The sequence below is a fragment of the Sparus aurata genome, chromosome 19 (genome assembly GCF_900880675.1).
Source record: "Sparus aurata chromosome 19, fSpaAur1.1, whole genome shotgun sequence".
NCBI lineage: Eukaryota > Metazoa > Chordata > Actinopteri > Spariformes > Sparidae > Sparus > Sparus aurata.
The window spans coordinates 7,119,824-7,142,026 of record NC_044205.1 but is presented as its reverse complement, the minus strand read 5'-3'; the positions used below and the strand labels follow the sequence as shown (position 1 = coordinate 7,142,026).

General features: G+C 39.2%; 2 protein-coding genes across 4 annotated transcripts; one reads left to right on the top strand and one right to left on the bottom strand.

Moving 5' to 3' along the window:
• Positions 1-429: 429 nt before the first annotated feature.
• ift74 (intraflagellar transport 74) lies at positions 430-18,414 on the bottom strand. 2 transcript variants are annotated; one of them, XM_030397863.1, is made up of 20 exons: positions 18,314-18,414; positions 15,595-15,737; positions 14,961-15,096; positions 14,746-14,794; positions 14,472-14,570; positions 13,148-13,208; positions 12,752-12,811; positions 12,527-12,588; positions 6,570-6,708; positions 6,350-6,412; positions 5,098-5,241; positions 4,792-4,832; positions 4,266-4,345; positions 3,723-3,776; positions 3,185-3,282; positions 2,881-3,007; positions 2,591-2,754; positions 2,232-2,357; positions 1,442-1,502; positions 430-1,309 (listed from the first exon to the last, which is right to left on the bottom strand). In XM_030397863.1, the coding sequence occupies exons 2-20, from the start codon at positions 15,721-15,723 to the stop codon at positions 1,194-1,196; spliced, it is 1,809 nt and encodes a 602-aa protein (XP_030253723.1). In that variant the 5' UTR covers positions 15,724-15,737; positions 18,314-18,414; the 3' UTR covers positions 430-1,193. The 2 variants fall into 2 exon arrangements, with proteins under 2 accessions (XP_030253723.1, XP_030253722.1); XM_030397862.1 differs by lacking the exon at positions 18,314-18,414 and adding an exon at positions 16,972-17,178.
• LOC115569774 (leucine-rich repeat-containing protein 19) lies at positions 7,265-11,588 on the top strand. 2 transcript variants are annotated; one of them, XM_030397864.1, is made up of 7 exons: positions 7,265-7,316; positions 8,156-8,263; positions 8,450-8,700; positions 8,891-9,002; positions 9,198-9,285; positions 10,310-10,504; positions 10,618-11,588. In XM_030397864.1, exons 2-7 carry the CDS (start codon positions 8,159-8,161, stop codon positions 10,968-10,970), a joined length of 1,104 nt encoding a protein of 367 aa, XP_030253724.1. In that variant the 5' UTR covers positions 7,265-7,316; positions 8,156-8,158; the 3' UTR covers positions 10,971-11,588. The 2 variants fall into 2 exon arrangements, with proteins under 2 accessions (XP_030253724.1, XP_030253725.1); XM_030397865.1 differs by lacking the exon at positions 7,265-7,316 and having other exon boundaries at positions 7,816-8,263.
• Positions 18,415-22,203: the final 3,789 nt, after the last annotated feature.

The window sequence follows — 22,203 nt, the reverse complement described above, 5'->3', positions numbered from 1 at the left end:
TAATGTTTACTGTACTCTTTGATATGATCTGTACTGGAAAGGTCAAATATATTTCTAGAGTGGAATTTGGATTTTATGCAAATTGTTGATGTTTTTCCTGTAATTAAAAGCAATAAATACAAAAATGATAAGTGACTTTGTCGCAAATCACATGTGAGTTATTGTTGGGTTATTTCTGAAGGTTGGGCATCCTGATGCTCGTCATGTTGTAACACCGAGGATCAGCACTCAGGATAATCATCCACACACTGTGATGCCTTATAGAGTAGATTCCTGGTAAATGGATTCAATTATGTAGATTTAGTCACATATTTATGAGAGTTGTTTTCAAAGAAGTTTTCGTGACTACACAAGACCATCAGCTGTCATGAAGAACAACACCGCATTACAGGGTAGCTGTGAAGCCACTTCACTCAGGTAGACAGTGTGTGTGCTGTGATGAATGACATTTCTTTATGCTGATTTTCAATTCTTCACTGACATTAAAAAAACAAACACCTGGGGAACTAAACCGGAACCTAAAAGACCACAGAACACTTTGGGAAATGCAGGAAGACAAACTATACAAAGATGCATTACCAGAAATATTGATGGATATCACCATCAACATCACTGTGTTGCAACCACATGGTAATTTGAGCCAATGAGGAGATGCAGTGTTACCTTCAAACCCAAGCAGCTGGCTTTACATTGGCTGATATGAGTAGCTTACAACATTTGATTTATTCTTATAACCTCTTTATTAAAATGACCAGAGACCTTTAAAGCTACATTCATGGAAACCTACACTGGATGCAGAAGAGTCTCCCAGACATTTTGAATATAAAATATAGCTAATAGATAAATACTCACAAACTTTGACTAAATAGATAAATGTAGGTCACTCTTCTTTGATTAAGTCCATCTGTGAGAAAAAACAGTGCCACGATCATCACAACCTAAAAAGTACTTAACTGGCAAAACACACAATCTTTTGTCTGGATAGAAAAACTTCATAAGAAGTTTGAAGTTTCTGACATAACTAATGATTCTTTTTGTTCAGAGTGACACAATTAAGTACCAATGCTTTGTCAAGAGACGAAGGAGCGTTATCACCACGGCCATTAACTGAACTGTACTGTTATAACTGAGTAGTAACACAGACACTGTCGGTCTGTGGATGTGTTCAACAGAACATTTTCTCCTCTGTGTGTTTAACTCCTGTTGTTCTGTACGGAGTCTATGAGACTCTTGTTGTACTCGGACACTTGCTGGTAGACGTTGCTGGCGACTGAGTCGTAGTCGCTCTCCTGAAGTTTAGAAGCAATAACTGAAGCTGCAGTTAAGGGAGGAACGCTGACGTAACTCTGGGCAGTTCTTACAGGGACAAATCACACATCTCTCAAAACTGTCGTCTTCAGAGTGTGATGAGTGACATCACTCACTGACTTGAGAAGGATACATTCTTTCATTACAAAGTTGTTTTGCTCCAGGTGCTGCCATTTCCTCTCAAGGTTAGCCAGCTGAAACACACACACACACACACACACACACACACACACACACACACACACACACACAGTGGAAAAAACACAAGATAAGCATGAGCAGAGTAATACATGTTGGCATTGCCAAGGGCGCTTCAACAGCAGCACGTCTGTGACATCACCTGTGGGGTCATTACAATGTAGACTGAATCCCTCGAAGTTCAGCCAAAGTTCAGTTGCTACCACTAGCTTCACAATACAGAACTCCCATAAGGAAACTGCTAATTTAAGTGCAATTAGTTTCAATGACAGTTAAATGTTAAAATATTTATCTGATGTATTGAACTTGTAATGAAACTTGTTGAGGGCTGTTTAGCTTATATTCTTGTAGTTTGCTGTAATCCTGCTCGATGTGAACCACTGATTATATTATTGTTGTTGTTGTTTAGCCTCCGCTTTAAGGTGTCTGAATTTTGATCAGAAATGTTGCCTTTTAAATGAGATTATTTTTTAATATGTTTTTTTGCGATGCCCTGCCTGGGCAATCTGTACATCTTGTGCTGTACCTCTGCTTTGATGGAACTGGAGAGGCCTAACTTTATGTTTTGTATTTATGTATAGGTATGTCTATATTTTCTGCTGCAATACAAAAAGTATACAGTATACAATAAATAGGATACGGTATCATCCGGTGCAGTAATATACAGTATGTTTAAAATATAGAACAAATTCAACATCTTTTGTGAAAAATGCACTTGTACCAACCTGAGCGTGAGTCTCATTTTCCTGCAGTTTGGTCTTCAGAGCTTCATATTTCTGGTTCATTTCTTCCAGCAGCTGTTTGAATGAATCCTGACGCTGACTCAGTGACACGCGCTCCTCCTGCAGTCTCTGCACAGGAAGAACATACGCTTAGTTAGCCGAAAGCTGCATTTAGCGCAAGAAAACTGTTTTAATCGACAGCATGTGATGTCAAAAGTGAGCTGATGGGGCCGATATCTGTAACTACAGATAAAATATGCCAAAAAGTTCCTGTAGTGCAGAGCTGTGTGCAGCAAACTGGGTGCTACACTTTTCTCAGTGTGTCACACTGCTGCACATCTCTGCAGCACAGACTGTGGTACCTTCTTCTTCTCCTCCGCTGTGTGCCTCAGCGTGTCCAGGTCTCTGTAGGTGGTCAGCTCCGACTCCATGGTGCTGACCCGCTCCTTCAGGCTGCTCAGCTCACCTGTGATCTTCCCCTCCAGCTGCTGCACCTTCTCCAGGTCCTGCTGCAGGCGCTGGGACTCTGGGTGGAGGTTAAATCAGGGACAGAGGGACAGTTTGACACTTAGCATTGGCATGCTTTCAGAAAGACTGTATCCTGTGTGTGTGTGTGTGTGTGTGTGTGTGTGTGTGTGTGTGTGTTACTAACCAGTTGTCAGTCCCTTGGCGGTGCTCTCTGATTGGACCACCTCCGTCTCCTTGCTGACCAGCACTTCCTGCATGTTCCTCAGCTCACTAGCGGTAACTGTATCCACCTGACGTAACCGCAGCATGTTCTGCGCACACACACACACACACACACTTAGTCTTCTCTACCACACTGTCTTTTGGGACATTCCTGTTGTCCATCTACCTCTCCTCATCTTCACAGCCATTCGTTCTCCCTCTCTTTCTATTTTCTTGACCGTCTTTTGTTCTTCACTGATATATTGACACCCGCCCCTCCTCCTCACCCTGCTGCAGTGTTCCAGGAGGGAGACGATGTTCTCCTGGCTCTGCGTCATCTTCTCCTGCTCCTGAGTTCTGGACTCCTCGAAAGACTCCAGGTACCCTGAAACACATGCCATCATTATTCACAAGATGTGGGCATGCAGATCCACTGAAGCTCATGTGTGCAGGATTTGTCACCTCCTGGTGGTCATTTCCAAAGCAACACTGCAAAGTGCATGCTACCACAGAACTGTCAGCCACCATATCCCTGTATCAGTTATAGCAGTTTTAAAATCAACATCAAACTCTGCACTGAACTAGAGCAGTTAGACTAGAATGTCTTATACAGTAACTGGATACTGTCTTGTCTTCTTCTCGTTGTATCTACGTAACTCAAATGTCACTTTGTTTTCTACCCCTTATTCACTCTAAATATATGAGGGAATCAATAGTCCTACCCACGACCTGCCTGATCTACATCCTTTATTAAAGATATAAAATTGTGATCTGATACAAGTTGTCTCACATCGAATCATTTCTGTTGTCAAACGTCTAACTTACGGTCAATTTCCTCCTCTTTCTTCTTCAGCTCCTTGTATTTCTGCTGACATTCCCCTTATGGGCAGACATGAAACTGTTAGTTAAGCAAGCAATCACATGGTTATTAAACAGAATTACTGAATGTATACTTTACTGTATATGGCAGTTTGTGTGTAAGAATGTGTCCAAGTAAAGACACATTTATATAAAACTGTTGATTAATTATTTGGCTAATTGGTAGAAAATGTATCAATAACATTTTTGAGAGTTAAGTAATACTTCAAACATCATGTGTCTTTTTTTCAGTTTCCCCTTATCTTTGTGTTTTGGACTATTGATAAGATAGAAGATAAACATAAAAATCATCAGCCTAAGTCCAAGTCCTAATTAAAACTATAGTTTCAGATCATGGTATATATATATATTAAAAAAAAGATTTGACAGTGTCTGTCATCTGATAATTTGTAACATTTAAACTATAAGATGACAGATTTTAGAGGAAACGTTAGGCTGAACAAAAGTGTGAGAGAGGAGTTAAAGGCTGCAGCAGCTGTCCTGTGTTACCCTGTGCCTCCTCTGAGTCCTGCTCCAGCTGACGGATCTCCTCTGTGATTTGTGCGGTCCTGTCCCTGATCTCTGTGAGTCTGAGTTTCACATTTAGAAACAAGTTAGGAAGAGTTCAAAGGTCACAGGTAGAATGAGGTAAAACATATACAGTAGATAAGGACCTCTCAAGCGCTTCATTTAGCCTTTTTTTTTTACCAGTTCACAAGAACTTCCAACTGGATCCATTTGTGACAGCCCAACATTTGAAACAGAATTGCTTTCATAACTTTTGGCAAACGATACTGCAGAGATATGCTGACTGTGTTCTTGCCTGATTTGATTTGGCTTCCTCAAGTAATTTATAGAAGAAGAAGTGAGATTTGACGTTGTGTCACAGAGCTCAACTGCTGTCAGTGTCTCATGCTTGAACTTCTAATTATAAGTAATACATTCATCAGAATAACAATGAAAATGAAAGCTAACAATGCAGACACAGTGTTTTGGTGCAACAACTTGACATGCTGTGTTCAATATGAAGACGTACTGTCTCTCCATGCTGGCGATTTCCTGGTTGTCCTCCTTCACCTGGAAATAAAGCAGCATTTAAATGTTGACGTCTCACTGTCTGTCTCATCACGAGTCATCACTGCCTCCCAGAGAACATCTATTATCACTCTGTCTGGATTCAATTAATCAAATGATATTGTTTAGTTTGCTTGAAATTAATGTAATTATGAGGAGCTCATCTCCATTTTGTCAAAATGGTCTTAACTGTGTTTTGAATAAATGTAGCTAGTATGGGTCCAATAGAAACGTTGTTGTCTATGCCAGTTTTAACTTGTGGTCTTACCTGTTTAAATAATTTATCCCTCTCCTCCTGTGGGGAGCCCAGGCTCTTGTGCTCAGCCTCCTTGGCTTCCCGCTTGGCCTCCAGCTCAGACAGAGTCCCATGAAGCCGAACCACTTCCTGCTTTATGTGTGAGTGGGCCAGCTCCTGCACAGAAGAGAACGTAAATTAAATCAGCTTATAGTACTACTACTGTTTACACTACTGCTACTACTGTTAGTACCACAGCCAGTGATGTTACTGCTGCCACAGCAGCTGCCATTTCACTACACAGCAGTGGGATGTGACTGAAAAGCTGTTTGAATTTACTTCACATGTGCATTTATCTACTTCTTGTCTGCTCCTTTCTTCCTGCTTCTTTAACACGCTTCATCATCCTCCTTCCCCGGGTATCTGCTGGTTTTGAAAAGTCTTGAGGTTTCCTCAACAATAAAAGCTTAAGAAGGTCTTATAGAGTCTATGAGATATCTTTTCTAGTATGTCGTGTGTATGTAAGTATTAAACCTGGCAGGAAAATCTACTATTGTTCCACAACTCTGAGCTTATGTCAATTTTGTATGTGGACCTTAAATTATTTAGGGTCGTTACTTAAATTGTTTATCCATCCATCCAGTCAGCAATCCATTTTCTACAGCATGTGATTAATTAATTATATCATTGGGAATATTTCTTTTTAAAATTTTAATGAGGATACCAGAGAGCAGTGATGGGCAGACACAGCTTGATGCAGCTTCGGGGCTTTCTTTCTATTTGAGCTGAAAAAGATCAGCACAGTGACATCTGGTGGTTTGTTGTTTAACTTACAGCAGCCCTTCAGGACTGGAGCCAAACCATCAGAACCACCACACTGTGCTATGTAGTGTTGTCCAGTGCTGTTCTCTTTTTTCTTTGTTGTAACGTGTTTTGTCAAAGAGTTTCGATAGAAAACATTTTTACTGACATGAAAAAGTACCTTTTGTTGTAGTTTAGACTGGTTGCTACTGTGGGCTCAGGTTTTAAAATTCATGGTTGACATTTACTTTCATTTCACGAGTCAGAAAGGAGACTATTATTGATTAAAGCGGGACTTATATTAATTAGAAACTTCACTTTTATGAAATAATTACTTGATACATCACCATATTTCTCAATTATTCTGGTTTCTTATCCCACTTAAGTGCTAACCGCATAGCTTAGCTGTGAAAATGTCGCACTGAATGATATTTGAAGCTTCAGATGTATTCCTTCCCCAACTAAACTCTGTAACTCCACTCACCGCTTCATAATCCTCCTTCCTGGTTATCAGAACGTCCAGCTCCTCCTGGAGAACAGCTAGCTCCTGCAAAAGAAAGAAAACCAGGAGGAAAGGAGAGGAGGTTGAGAAAGGAGAAGAAACACAAAGTACAGTACCACTGAGTGCAAACATCACATTTATACTTCAATAACACAAGGAAAGGAGCAGTATCATCACAATTAGATTAAAACTCCATTAACACCTGTAGCAGTTCCTCATTGGCTCTTGTCATGGTGAAATACTTGTCCTGCTTGGCAGCTGGCATGGCCTGGATGACCTCATCAGCGACCCGTCTCTCCCTCCTGATCTCTTCCTCTATCGCCCTGATGGCCTCCTCTCTCCTGCACAGCGAACATACATGGCAGGGTGGAAGAGTTTGTTTCAGTTTGATTAATTTTTCAAGTTTGCTTTGCCTTAACAAGTTAAGAGCAGGGGGTTGGAGACACGTGTCAAAGATCCTGGGCCTCATACCCAGGACAGATAATACACACAGATATCCAGATAAGACAGCAAGATAGATAAAGAAAGGATGCCGTGAAAGAAGTGTGGAAGAGACGTCACACAGACTCATGTACGGTATATCAATGCTACCTTTTGTCTTTCTTCCCCTCACTGATCCAATACTGTAACCTTTCTCTCCATAAAACCAGATAATGTCATTTGAATAACAATCTTTAACTATTTAATTATGTTAATTACATACATTCTTTTCTCTAGTATCATGTTTAAATGAGAGTTGTTGTCAACAACAAAAGCCTTGAAGATACTTGCAAAGTAAGAAACAGAGAGGAAGGAGGACTGACTTCATCGATAATAAATGTTTAGCTAGCTCTAACAGTGTGTGTCAGCCTCGAGCTTTTACAACAAGGAACAAAGGTCATCTGCTGTGCTGGCTGCATCACAGGTGACAGGTGAATAAAAGTTCGTCTGAGTGCCGGTGGAAGGACAGGTAAGTGTCTTCAGTTAATATTCAGTAATATGGAATAGTGACAGAATGAGACAACCAACATTACAGGAACACAACAGTAACACTCACAGATGTAGATATGTGTCTGCTGAATAACCTTTAAAATTACAAATACATGTGTGCATAAAAGGAACAGGTGTCTGTTCACTGAATCTCAGTCTCAAGAACTTTAATGAGTTTGTTTTCTCTAAAAGGTATCAGGAAAATAAGAGGCATTCTGGTGTAATTGATGACTGTGTGGTGTGTTTTAGAAGAGATCAAATAATTCAGGAACACTGCTCTGATCAAGGTGTTACATAGGCAGATTTCTCAATCTGTAATATATTCATAAAAGTAATGACTAGGACGCAAAGTTTCATTGAAACATTGAAACAGGACAGCCATGATTACCCTCATGTAAGCTGTGCAAGCGCAATAGTCACATCCCAGGATGGGCAATGAAGGCAGATTAAAAAACATTAAGCCACTGCTTTTTGGCTGCCTAATACAAAAGTGAAACTTACTATTTACTTCCAAATACAGATACTCAAGTTATTGGGAGGAAATTTGTGTATATTTTTTAATATCTCAATATGTAAAGCAAGGAATATCACAAAATATCACAATGTCAGTTATTTTTCCAATATCGTAGAGCCCTTATATTCAGGCGTGTGCCCAAAAGACTGCATTTTCTACAAGGTCATGTTTTTTTGTTGAAAAAACAACATGGATTGTGATAAACCTAATTCTAATATACATACATACAAACAAACAAAGTGATGAAAAAGGGATGAAAATAGAGTCTATTTTCCATATCAAGTACGGAGTGTTTTTTTCTCCAGGGTATGATAATGGCAAGGAGCCGGCGACCTCTTCTGCAGTGGTTGACTGCAGTGGTAGCAATGACTGTACTGGGAAGTAACGTTGCGAGTGTGGAAGACATCATACCAGTAGGAGAACTTCTTTCTAGTCTATTTGTGAAGATGGTACTCTTCCAGTGAGAGGAAATACGTTTTCTGAGTGATGATGTGATTTCTGGATCATAACTGGTTGTGTTGTGTTCCTTTTGCTCTGTCTCTAAGTGTTTATTCAGGGTGTTTATTTAGTCTATTAACTGTCCATCCATTACCCATCAGCAAAAAAAGACCTTGACCAACACGACTCTGCAAGTCATTCCTCATGGTGACAGCAAGTCCAATGTTACTAAACTGGTGCTTGAGGGGAGCCTGATCACTCTGAACGAGACTGACAGAATAGCCCTGGCTACTTATCCTGGACTGGTTGAACTCCACCTCGATGGTAACCTGGTGACCGCTATACCAGCAAAATACTTCTCTGTGGTACCACAACTCAAAGTGCTGTCTCTTTCCAGGAACAAAATCAGCAGGTAAATACGAAACAGATAAAGGAATCTGCTCTCCACCTTTTGTTAATAACAACGTCAAACATTTGTTACTGATTAACCAAGCGTGTGACAACATCACTGGTATAAGTACGGATGTTAAAGTACTACCACTGCTGATATAATAAATACTGCATATATGTAATACTAATCCTACTACTGGATGTTACTGCAGCCTGGACCCAGACTGTTTCTCTGGCCTAGATAACCTGACACAGCTGAACCTGTCCCACAATCTGCTGTCCAGTCTCCATACACAGCTATACACCCGTATCAAACAGCTAAAGGTAAACCGAAAATCTTTCAGTAGCACATTCTTGTCGAAGTTTTTATTCTCTCTCATTCCTTAATGTTTAACGTTCAAACTAATTACACTGCAGTTGATTATTATTAAGTGTTAACCTGCTGATCTTTTAGAAATCTTATAGTATTAACCAAGTTATAATTGATCAATCTAACCTGACCCTGTCTGGTGCCATCAGGTGCTGGACCTCCGGGTAAACCCCTGGAATTGTTCCTGTCCCCTGCTGAGCCGTACTGGAAAGGTCAAAGCAGCAAGAGCCACTATTGGTAATAATTTCCTTCCTGCAACTTTTTTGTAATATAGCCAACATGTAATCCAGGCTGTTCTAATCATTTTCTTACACTTCTATATTTAGGATTTATAATTTAAATTTGGATGGGTACAAGTTAGGGATGTTAAATCAATGTTAAGATGATAAATTATTAAATATGTATTAACCAACAGAGACCGAAGAAAAAATATCACAAATACTTACAAATGACAAAGTATATGCTCATCAAATATATCAAAATGAAATATACAATAATGTTAAGTTACATTTAATATAGCGAGGGACAATTAAAATGATGTCACTATTTTGTTAATTCATTTATCATTCAAGTAACAAACATAGATCATGTCAATGGCTGAAACAGTTTTCTAGAGGAAAACATGAGTTATTGATTAACCAATTGTTATGGTAGCTGACTATCAATTAAACAAATTGCTTAACACTTGCATCCCTAATTCAAGTAGCTTGATACATGTTTAGATCACTATTACACTTTATGGGATTTGAGTGTAAAATCAGCAGCTTGCTTCATAATTTCACCACATTTCACTTAACAGAATTATCCAAATAATCGTTTTTTACTTTAAACTCCAGTTTCATGGGGGCTAAAGATCAGAGTGAAAATGTCTTGTAAGCACTATACTGGTTTTAAAAATCTGGGACTGTTATTTTATTTAAACTCAGCCTTATGATAAAACAAAATATGTGAAACTTGTCTAGTGGTCTCAGGTTGACTTCCAAAAGGTTTGTACTTTTTGCGATGATCTTCTGGGTCAGTTATCCACCTATGCCATTCTACGGCCATCAGGCCCATATCAGCAGGTGAAAAAGAAAATGCAAATTAAATGTTTAATTGTTACTCAAAATACAAATAGATATGTGGAATCGATAATTCTGTTGTGGAATTACGTTTTCATTTTCAATGTATATCATAATTTTAATAAAAGTCCCTAATGGGCAGATTTCTGAAGGGGTGCATTTCTGAAAGGGGCTTTTCTATGTGATATCTGGCTCTACAGTGGGACCAGAAATCAACTGTACTTCTCTAGAAGATCAGGCTGGAAGAGAGTTTTTGCAGGCTATGGCTGTGTGTTCCCCATCAACACCACTCACTATTACTAGACACCCACAGAAACCACCAACATCAGTTGGTTTTCAGCAGACTTCCACTATTCTGAGGACCACACTGACAAGCCAGAACCATATCAACAAAGGTAAGAAAAATACATTCGACCCTGTTTCTTATTCTTCAACCTTTCTTCTATTATGGGTTGTAAAAACAAGCGTAACAGGCTCTTTTCCCTCTCTCCATCCAAACCCAAACTAGACCAAACACCTGTGCTCGGCAACACATGGAAGTTCACAGCATGTGTGGCAGTGCTGGCACTATTCACCTCCATGCTCATCTTATGTGGCATTAAGGGGCCATCCTGGTACAGGCTCTTCCACAACTACCGTCATAAGCGACTACGCCAAGAAGAGGAGGAAGAGGAGGAGGACGTTGTGTCAACAGTGTTTTCAGAGACAGAAAGATACCAGAACCATTTAACATTCACCTTTGAGCAAGAGAACGAGCAGATAGAGTCGGAGGAAGAAGAGGAGGAGGATGAGTATTTTGAGGATCCATACATTAAGAGGGAAGAGCGACATTTAGGAGAGGAGGCATCAGCAGAACTATGAAGAAGAAAACATCAGCTTGTGAAGCAGTGACAAGACTGGGAGGTTATCATCACAGAGGGATAATCTGTAACACATGCAGTCAAAAAACCAGGTGCTCACTACTGGTGTAGTTCCTCTACGCGGGACATGTACAGTACGTTGCTACGGCAGAGTGATTAATCTTTGTTTTTTTTTGTTTTTTCATGATTTTGGCCTCCAAAGCTATTAAAACCAAGCCAACTGTGATACAAGATTATTGTGCTGTATTCCATTTTACAATGTTGTTTTGTCTTGTAATATGTTTTATAATTTTCTAATACAAATCATATATTAAATACATGTTTATGTTTGTTATATGTTATATTAACCTCATACATTATGATTATTATAAGGCAATTTGTGTTTTTCAGTTGAATTACATTTAAAATTTAAGGGAAATTCATTGTAAATTTCTCTAGAGTTATGTTTCCAAAGTCAGTGAGTATTGGTGTTAAATAATAATAATCTCTCATAATTGACCAAAAAAAATGTGATTATGATTTGTGCCACAACTTAGTAGCTCTTACATCACCATGGATGGATAACTGTATTCTAAACTAATTTGGGTTTTTTTCTTCTCAGCACTAAAGCAGGATTGAAGAAATGATGGTTATCAAGAATTTCAATCACTAAAAATATGAAGCAGAAACGTATCCTTATTTGATAACTATTGCACAGATGTGGATCTTGACTGCTCACTCCACTGAACAGATCCATACTCTATATACACACAGATGTGTTGCCTCCTTTTATATATAAATTAAAATGAGTTGTTTGAATGGCAATTATTTATCCAGCCAAACTGCACAGGTTTATGTGAGCTCTTCAGGCAAAGGAGGAAAGACGTGATGCAGAATCAACATTGCATGTCACTGCATCAGTCTTTTAGTTTGCACCTGAGACAACAACACTGATCTTATAGAGAATGTACCCATGTAGCTTTCATCTAGTCTGCATTAGTTTATATTCCTTGTTGACATACAGCATCAATCACCTGCTATTCATAGTTGAGGTCTACTTTCATTTGAGCCTCTGGGCCAAACATTACTGTAGCCACCACACTTCTGAAGAATGTTAACAAGTGGGTGAAAACGATAGATTCTTTCTGCTTTGTTCAGTTTGTGCAATGTAACGTTTACAGCTATTTTTAAGGTAATGACAATTTTAAAAGACTGACATTTATATATGTTGATTCCACAAACTAAATAGATGAACTTGTTGTTTAACTGTATATACACATGTATATAATACAGCTATTCATGAGACATGGCCGCAACATAAACAATTAATCCATTTACTTAACTGACTGTTGATGATACTAATTATAAACCATTCAAATCTTACAAAATACTAAATGCATGTTTCTTTCCATGATATTAGATTTTTTTCATCGTCGTTTTAGCATTGAACCATCATAAAAGATACGTTTAAGAACAGGATGTCCCAAAATAAATTCTTTCGTCAGCCATCTGAAACTGTGTTTGAGGGGATCCCCTGTAAAATAACAATGATGATAAGAAGAGGAAGAAGTAGCTTACTCTCTCCTCTCAGTGAATATGCTATCAATGCCTTCAGCCTCGCTGTTATTTTGGTCTTTCACCTAGGATGGAGGAGAAGAAAAACAGTGAAGAAATTAGGGGGCATTCTCATTATATTTGTAATAAGGAAAAGTCTGTCCCAAACCAGCCTGCTGAATGACATCTCTGACTTCTGAGACTGGAGGTGTTACAAAAATAATCATATTGCTTTCATGGTGTACTTACAATGTTGTAGTCATTGATCATTTCCTCCATCTCTGTGTTGGTGTTGAGCTTGTCCACCAGCTGGAAATAGAAATAAAGAGGTTACACCAACATGAACTTAATAAAATCACCTACATACCAGTACTCATCAGGTGTTTAACAAGTGCAGCACAGACCATCAAACCATCAAAGATTTTTCAAACACTTTGTAAACACAAGATGTTTTGTTACCTTTTAACTTAAGCAAACTCGATGGACAGCTAGGACCAAACATCTAGCATCATTTAGCTGCTAATCTGGGAGGGTATTTATTCCACCTGTACTTGCATGGAGCAAATGCGTTGGTGTTTGCATATTCTATTTTTACTCACTGTATATAGAAGAGAAAATAATTAAAAACAACGATTAACACTTTACCATGTTGTAGTCAGCCAGCTGCCCCTGTAGATCCTTAATCTCTACAGCCAGGCCTTCAGCTCTGAGAGGGAAGAAAACAACAAAGGGTTGGTGAATTGTTGGCACTGTTATAGTATTGTTAATCAGTATATCCATCGTATTAGAGGAGCTCTCATGGTCGTACATGATTTGTACCATTTTACACAAAAATTAGCATGTATGTGCAGTTTTTTACTATGAGCAAACACGCTAAAAGTTGGTGATTAACTCCTCACAGCCAGTGGATGTTTTTTTTGTTCTGGTGTTAGACGTCAAGAATGTGCCAGAAAAACAGGAAACATTAAAAAAAGCAGCTGATCAAATACCATCAGGTTAGTTTTTAAAAAGTCTTAATCAATAATGGTTTAGAATAAGAAACACTGATTCTTCCAGAGCTGATTATGGAAGTAGCTAAGGAGTGAGACGTCTCACTGAACGATGTTTGAAATTGTCCAGCCAGGTGTTGTGTTTCCATCAAAGAAGATACTACTGCAGAGTCATTGATGTGGGAGTGAACATAGATTGTACAAATTTACATTAAAGACAAAAGCCAAATGTCAGCAGATGTTGGTGGTTTTTGTTTTCCAGTGTAAAAGGGGTGTTGGTAGCACAGTGCCAACAGGTTTCCACAACTCTCATCTAACACTTCTGGATTGCTCTTATGAATGAATTACCATGACATATATGCACTATGGATGAACTAAATCCATCAGTCATTTTCACCTACTGAGCTAATTCTGATGGATCATGGTAACATCTCATCACAATCTTTTTTTTTACCAACATAGTTAAAGGTCACATATTGTAGAAAGTGAGATTTCTATGTCCTCTTTGATTACAAAGCAGGTTCAAGATGTTATATAACACAGTATCAAGTATTCAGAAACTGTGCCTTTAAATAAGCTGTCAGGATGGTAGATATCCCATCTAATACAGTCACCACTGCAGACCATGTCCCCAGCACAGCAGTTGTTGAAAAGCATAGTGGGCGTTGCCTGCTTAGGCCTTTGAAAACTAACCAATCAGAGCAGACTGGGTTTTTACTGGGCATGCGTTTAAGAAGTATATTTTATTACTTTTTTAAAATTTAAGTTAGAATTCATAGGTTTGGGTGATGAAGTAGTGCAGTCCAAAAACATCTAAATTTTTGTTGCACAATGAGTGTATTTCCTTGTATTTATAAATATATGAAGGCTGTGGGATCCAGTGGGCCTAAATGAAATTGGAGAACATGCTCTGTTGGTAATTACAAGTTGTACAGTGTCAGTGGACAGTGTCGGTCCAACCTAGTAACGACAGTGCTCACCTCTTCTCATAGGAGAGATAAACAGAGTTCTCCTGGTTGTAGTTGTCGATCTCTTTGTGCAGTTTGCTGGTCTCTGTGGTTAACTCGTTGATCTTACTCCTAACAGCACAACAACAAACACATTTACTTTCAAATGGTAAAACTTTCCAGTGTGTACCAACAGGTACTCTAAAAAGGGTTTGCCCTGCTGGGAACACTTGCTTAGGATAGGGCTGAACATCTTTTTCACAACAATTTTGTCCCTGGCAGTAGGATCAATAGTAGCATGTGTTACCTCAGAAGGCCCAAGTAGTAGGACTTATCCAGAATCTGTCTCTGAGGACCTTTTGAGGATGGAAGAAGGAGGCAGTTAGTGGAGAGAAGAGGGAGAGAGGCGTGACACTAAAATGGCTTGTCTGTTTTAACATGGCTCACAATGACTGCACCAACATTAAACCATACAAGTAGACATATGTCCATGTGAGAAGACTGAGCTGATGTCAAACTTACCTTTCATGCCAGTCTTCATCCCACTGAGGCCCTGTTGGGTCACAGGCCTGTCGGTCACTTTGATTGGTGCTGACAGGACTCCAGGGGTGGGGATCCCGCCCCTCATACCAGGATGTCCGCTTGTACCTGGAACCATCTAGAATGAAAATAAATGAATAAAATTCAGTGAGACTGGGTCTCTTACCACTTAAATAACAAAAAAGTTGGTATTAAAAGTTCAGACTAGTTAGCATCACTGCAACATGTAGAGATATCAGGTGCTTATTACATCACAGATCTTCAGATCACAAATGCAAGCACAAACTTTCCTTGAACTAAAAGTAGTCTGTTTGAAAGTTGCAAGATTAATAAGTTGAACTTTTCAGAGATATAAGGCAGCCAGTCAGTAATGAGAGGGGGGGATGCAACAGCTACTTCCTCATCTTTTGTTTTTTCTTTTTCTCAAAACATGTTGACCTGAGACATGAAAAAGATCATCAGGGGCCAGGACACAGAGAGATACATTTGAGCTTTAGCACCTTTGCTATTCTGCTGTAGCACATATGTTGCTGTGACTTTAGCAGTGTAACCAATACACTCACAGGAGAAGCACTTATCTTAAAACTAAAATCCATATAAAATGCAGCTGACTTACCCCAGTTGCAACACGAATCGCTGTAGGAGGAGGTCTGATGGCTGTTGGGGGTCTGCCAGCGCCTGGGAGCACAGATCCACTGCGGCTCCCTGGGCGGCCCATGCTGGAGGGAGGCCGCTGGCTCGCCATGATGCCTTAAACCTCTGGACATGTTAACAGTAACAATAATAAGTGCAAATCAGATATTTGGAGCTGATGGGTGGAAACATCAGCTCCTGTAACTCAGCAGTTGTTAGCATGTTTGCCTGGTGACAGCAGGTGAGTGCTGTGTTGTATATGTTCTGTCCATCCCTGTTCTGCCCACAACTGATAAGCATTTAACTGGCTGAACACATCTGATCTAATCTGATTTGGTACCACTGAAATACTGTACTTAAAATATGAGAAGCAGCATAGGTCTTTCAAAGTGGTAGTGAGTACTTGTAGACACAACATAGTGAAAAATGTCAAGGTGTGAGTGTATTGTGTCATACAAAGCTGTTAAACAGAAAAACTGCGTGAACGCCGACCAAAAAAGTAGAAGAGGCTCTTCAGATGCAAAAAGAGCCTCATGTTGTTCAGTGCTATGCCTCATTTGTCTAAACTTTGTCACACATGGAATAAATAGAATCGTTTTGAGTCTAAAGTACAGTAGAATCTTCTATGATGAATGATATCATTTGTCTCACATTTTACCCATGAACCGCAGCTTCCTTCCATTTAAATATTGCACGTGGCCATATTGCACTTTCGATAATACTTCAATTAATTGTGCAGCCTTAGTATACACCCAATTTTAGTATACTATTGAACTGTAATTTATTTCCTAATTACCTGTCACTATCTCTGTGAAATCCTGTATTCCAGATGTATGCACCCTGACATAAACAAAATATCTCAGTAACATATGCTGCCCAGTGTGAGCCAGTTTGAGGCTGAATTGTCGAAGAAATTAAAGACATTTTCTCCATGTGGTTCATCAACATGATCTTATGTAAGCGTCGTTTTTCTGTTATGAGAAGCATGCTGCATCAACAAATTATGCGCTGCTATTCGTCAGCATAAAACAGCAAAGTTTTAACGATGAAAGCCAAGACAGTCTAGTAATTACTGGTAGCTTGGTGTAGCTTTACAGTTAAATCCACTTATCAAAAAAACATGACGCATTGATTTGAATGTTACTGACCCGAAAGCGTTACCAAGTATGACTGTAAGTTGTAGGTAACATCAGCTAAATAGCCTGTAGCTAAACTCATGGCGGCCGTATCCTTTGCAGTGCGTTAGCCATTTTAGTTTTTTAACGTAATCTAATGTTAAGATAACTTTGGCTTTAGCTTGTTACGACGGGGGAGCTAGCTGTTAGTAGCATGGGCACGCTAGTAGTTAAATGTTTCGTACCTTAACTTGAACTGCTTCTTGGCCGTTTTAGCGGACAATATAGACGTATAAAATGTCCAACCGAAGCGACTGTGTAGTAAGCTCGTCTCAATGCGAGGACAAATGTCAACTACCGTTACTTCTTAAGAAAATGTTAGCTATTAGCTTTCAGACAGTCAGTGGCTGGAGATGATGTTGTCGTTACCCCAGTAACCGTCTTCTTCTACTGGCTGAATCTTGGTTGGAAGCAAGCAGAAAGTCTCTGTGCTGCCCCACACCGGTGTGGCGCCAAAAAGTGTTCGCACGCAAGTTACTGATTTCAGTCCGAGAGAGCGCGCGGTCTGTTATAGCTGTATCGCCCAGTTTATATACGTTTACAGCTGCTTTTATCTGGATCAAACAGTCATAATAACTTTATGTCCGTGATGATAGCAAAGGTATGTCTGTAACGTTTCTTGTAACTGTAAAATCACAATTGTGGCCAAAGTGTCTGCAGATTATATTCTAATGGGGGAATGACATTTACGTGATCACAGGCAAGTTCTCAGTGTTAATATGTGTTTGTATGTCTAATATCCTTGATTATGCCCTATATTTTGAAACTAAATTGTTATTAACATGAATAATAGATGGGTTATTATATACAAAATAAAGAATTGATCTCTATTCCAATTATCCTTTTGACTCTCTGTTACCTTTAAAGGGCCAATGCAACTCATAAAAGCCTGTATTTCACCTGCAAAAAGTGATTGCAGCTCCTAACTAGTGACTGAAAGGTTGTTTCTGCATCACAATGACTTGATTTCACTATTGGTGGTTATATTTATCAGATTATATTCAATCCAGTCCTTTTTACCTGTTGAAATACCTTTAAAGGGCCAATACAACTCATAAAAGGAAGTATTTCACCTGACAAATAGCAACTGCAGCTCCTAACATGTGACTGAAAGTTTTTTTCTGCATCACAATGACTTGATTTCACTCTTACTTGTTATATTTTATACGCTGCCTTGCATCATGTATACTACAGACATATTATTCATACCTGAAACATAGAATATTTGAATAAACACAGAGTCAGAACAAAACACTATTAAAAACTGTAATACAACTATAAACAATATACCAGTGTACCTAAATACACACAGAAGTACCACCACTACTGTGTGTATTTAGGTACACTGTTATATTGTTTATACTTGTATTATGGTTCTTAATATTGTTTTAAAGAGTAGCAGCAGTGAACACTGACTCCGTATCGCCATTTAGCGACTTTGCCTCAATAGTTAGCAAGTTTTCCTCCAGCGACTGTTTCTCAGAAAAGCGAATAGCGACAAATCGAGCGACTTTTTCTGGGTCTTACTCTTCTCACAGAGCAGCGGGTGCTCCGTGGGCCCCTCCAGCCTCCCAGAGCGCTCACAGGTGGGCGGCCCAGTCATTACGCGCAGCAGTCCCTCCCGGCGGCGGTCATGGGAGGAGATGTTCACCCCTCCGCGTCCAGACTGTAAATGAAGCACGCATGCGCGAAGCCAACGCTGGCTGAGGCTGATCCCTCCCCGGCGGGAAGTCTGTAAATTGTTCTTTGTCTAAAACAAATCACTGCAGTCTGAATTTGACTCACACAGCCACACACAGTCACCTACTCACCTCGGCCACTGTATGTGTGCCTCTCTGTGACATAAGCTAAACATCTAGCTGGCTAGCATTTTTGAATTTATCATCCAAACAGCTGGACTGAAGGTGAGTAAATCTATTTTATTTTTGTAAGTGAAAACACATTGGTCTGGTCTGAAAATGTTGTTGCTGACTGGTTAGTTTCCAATGCGGTCATTGAAACGATTCCACTCTCATAGTCATTGAAGAATTTTGACCTGAATGTTCAGACCAAGTTGATGGTACATGTTTCAAGAGTGAAATGATTTCAGTGCCCTTATTTTCGTCATCTAGTTTTACAAGAATCACTGCTACATCATAATAGTAATTCAAGCAAGCTGACGGCAACAGTATTGAGTTAATAGCCTGTTTAATACAGTGTTGTGCCTTTGCCTGTTTGTCCCATTATTTTTGCTCTTCAGTTATCAAAATGAATACAAAGGGGGACATTATGTCCTATTTCGTCCCCCGGCCCCAAAACATAAGCAGCAATGATAGTGGACTAGATGATCCAGATGGGACACAGATACAGACAGATAATGAAGAGAGGCAGCTGGGAGTAGAGAGGGATCCAGAGGAGTTAGGTGAAGAGGTCAGCAATGTGCAAGTGCAAAGTGAAGGAACAGAGCAGGAAGAAATGACAGATGAGAGTCAGGAAGAAGATGCAGAATGAGAGACGGACAGAGGATAGTGCTACATGCACTGGACCATCAGGTTAGTGATGCTGAAAGAACATTTGCTTGTTTGGAAAAAATGTAGCAACAACATGTTCAAGTAGATATGTTTAGTCTTATGATTTGTTTTATATTAATCAGGTTCTCCAATGTCATTGGCCCATAAATATTCTATTGGTGTTTCTTTATTGCGTTAGTATATGTGTTGACATATGGTTTGTCTTTCTCCAGATCTCAGCAAATGTTGGCAAGAAGCACCAGCACAACCAAAGCTGAAAACATTTCCAAGGACCTTTATGGGGGACAGGACAAGAAACTTTAAAGTAGCCTGGTATGACAATCATCCTTGGCTAGAGTATTCCCAAAGACAAGGAACATAACAAACAAATAGCAGAAAAAAGGGGTAAAAACAATAGGGGAAGTGCTGCTACGTACTTCCACACAGAACACTGCTCAAAGCGGACATGATGAGTCTGCAGACTCCAATAATAAAGGGAACTTTATGGCTTTTCTGGAGACAGTTGCTAACCATGACAAAGCTGTTAACAAAGGTTGACTTCCATTCATAGAGTACACAAGCAAAACAATTCAGAATGAGGTTCTGAGCTGTTTGGCTGATATGGTTCGAAACAAAATTACAGAGGAAGTGAAAAAAAGTAAGTCTTCGGTATCATGGCAGATGAAACAAAAGATGTTTAAAAAAAGAACAGATTTCTCTAGTGCTCGGTTACTATTTCAGTGGAGCTGTCCAGGAGAGTTTTCTCCATTTTGAATCTGCTGGAAGGCTTGACACAACAGGGCTTACTGAGAAAATAATTCAGATTTTGGAATGTCATGGTCTAGCATACTGTCAGCTTCCTAAAATAATTGCCTAAGTAATTTTTTGGCAAAAATTATTATTATCTTTTTTGCCTAAATCATGTCCTCATGATTATGCCCACCTCTGGAAAAATCGCCTACATCCTCAGTTGAACAGATCATGTGATTCTACCCCTGTAGTTTAATGGCCTATGTCAAGAGTGTGACTTAGGCCGTTTTATTTTGCCTAAGTCAAAAGACAATGGGCCTCATTCATGAACCGTTCTTACGAACAAATCTGTTCTTAAGTCCCACTTACAAAGATTTTACAAAGATTGTGGCATTCATGAATTTTTTTCTCATCTAGGATTTTTTCTTGGGCAAGAACAAATCCTGCGAACACTCAGGAGTACTCTTACGCACATTTCAGTGCCGAAATGTTGGCATGGTTGTGTCTTCTTCTCTTGTGTAGTTCAATCAAATGCAATATTACAGTGATAATGCTGTCATATTTATTCATTTATTTCATATTTTTGGTAATTTACAAAGAATTTAAATTTTAAAATAAATTAAATGTGCCAGTGATTTAAGATAAATCAAATAAATTGGAAACATGCCATCAATTAGTAACCCCCCACCCTATTTATACGTGGCATTTCTCCATCCAAGGGCTCCAAAACAATGGCATATATATTGCTCCTGCGGCTTTCATCAATGTAAGAACACAGCTGCGAACAATTCTGAGGCTTACAAACGGGTTGGTGAATCTGACGTAGGGATTTCTTAAGGAACCTCTTAAGAACAACTTGAGAAAGAATCTAAGAAGTTTCTTAAGAAGATATTGGTGAATGAGGCCCAATGTTACTTAGGCAATTTTTACAATATTATCAAGATAGTGGGTGTTTTAAGACCAAAAATCTACCACTCCATCACTGAAGTCATATCTATGATTCAGGGCTTTTCCCCTATTGGTAAGTGATGAGGTTTACTATAATATAGGCAAGGCTATAAATACAAGGCTAGCATTTAGCAAAGAGTGGAAAGGCTCCAGAGTCTGTTAACTCTTTTCTGTCGTTTCAAACAATATTTCATCTACAGTTCTTGTTTCATTTTTTCTACATTACATGATCTAATTAAGAAAGATTTGAATACCATATTGTAATCTAACAGCTAGAAATTATGTGTAAAACTAAAACATTACAAAGGATGTTTTTATTTAATGAAAATCTCACTTGAACATAATATTAGTAATCATAACATCATTTGACCGGTATTATAGTATGCCTGTTGTGCAGTAGTGATGTGTTGGTCGCGAACAAATCAGTTCGAAGGAATGACATTGTAACGCAAACGAACTGAACTGATTCCACGTTTCACTTCTCTCTTTTCATTCTGTCGTTCTCACAGACTAGTCGCTGTGTTGATCACTGTTTGGTTATCAGAGTGGTGAGGAGGACTGAGAGCCAGCCAATCGTATGCTTAGTAGGACATTGTCGTCGAATTTTAGCCAATGAGAAACAGGAAAGCATAGCAACCGTTGTCATGAAAAAAAAAAAATAATTCATTTTGTTCGTAGCTCATCGTTCTCGTTTGTTCACTGATTCCTCTCCTGGCGTTCTCGTTCAGTCAGTCACTCGTTCTTGGCTTGCAGGCTTTAGCTGTTAACTGTTGAGTTGTCTAAAAGTACGCATAATCATGAAGTTACAGCTATGTATTTGCCTTGAACTAGAGTGTTATGTTGACCGTTAGCACGATCGTTTGAGAACGAGGAGCTGAGAACTGTGCATTACATGATTCACCGCTAAACAACGTTGTACCAGAAACGCGACTGAAAGAACGATATGAACGATTGTTCCTGTCAAACTGACCGACGGGAACTTAATCTCGACATCGAACGATGAAATCCACCTCTATTGTGCAGTGTCTAGAGGCAGCTTGTGCACCCCTAGGGGTGCTTGTACTTTGGGAATCCCTGATGTAGCTTCAAGTGAAACTCTCGCCAAAAAGCAACCTAGGTTTTATTTGGGAATGTATATGAGTCAAACCTTCATGTAAAAGCATAATTACGACGAAAGAAGCACTTTTAAGATTTACCATAGTTTCGTTTTCGGGCAAGCTCATTTTCAAT

What these genes read in the sequence shown, in the direction of transcription:
- LOC115569774 (XM_030397864.1), top strand. Translation starts at nt 8,159, where the DNA reads ATGATAATGGCAAGGAGCCGGCGACCTCTTCTGCAGTGGTTGACTGCA. An exon ending in GTGTGGAAGACATCATACCA is followed by an intron (nt 8,264 to 8,449) that starts GTAGGAGAACTT and finishes ATTACCCATCAG; the next exon opens with CAAAAAAAGACCTTGACCAA. An exon ending in TCCAGGAACAAAATCAGCAG is followed by an intron (nt 8,701 to 8,890) that starts GTAAATACGAAA and finishes ATGTTACTGCAG; the next exon opens with CCTGGACCCAGACTGTTTCT.
- ift74 (XM_030397863.1), bottom strand. Translation starts at nt 15,723, where the DNA reads ATGGCGAGCCAGCGGCCTCCCTCCAGCATGGGCCGCCCAGGGAGCCGC. An exon ending in CAGCGGAGGAGAAGAAGAAG is followed by an intron (nt 2,358 to 2,590) that starts GTACCACAGTCT and finishes CTTCCTGTGCAG; the next exon opens with AGACTGCAGGAGGAGCGCGT. An exon ending in AAAATGAGACTCACGCTCAG is followed by an intron (nt 1,503 to 2,231) that starts GTTGGTACAAGT and finishes TGTGTGTTTCAG; the next exon opens with CTGGCTAACCTTGAGAGGAA.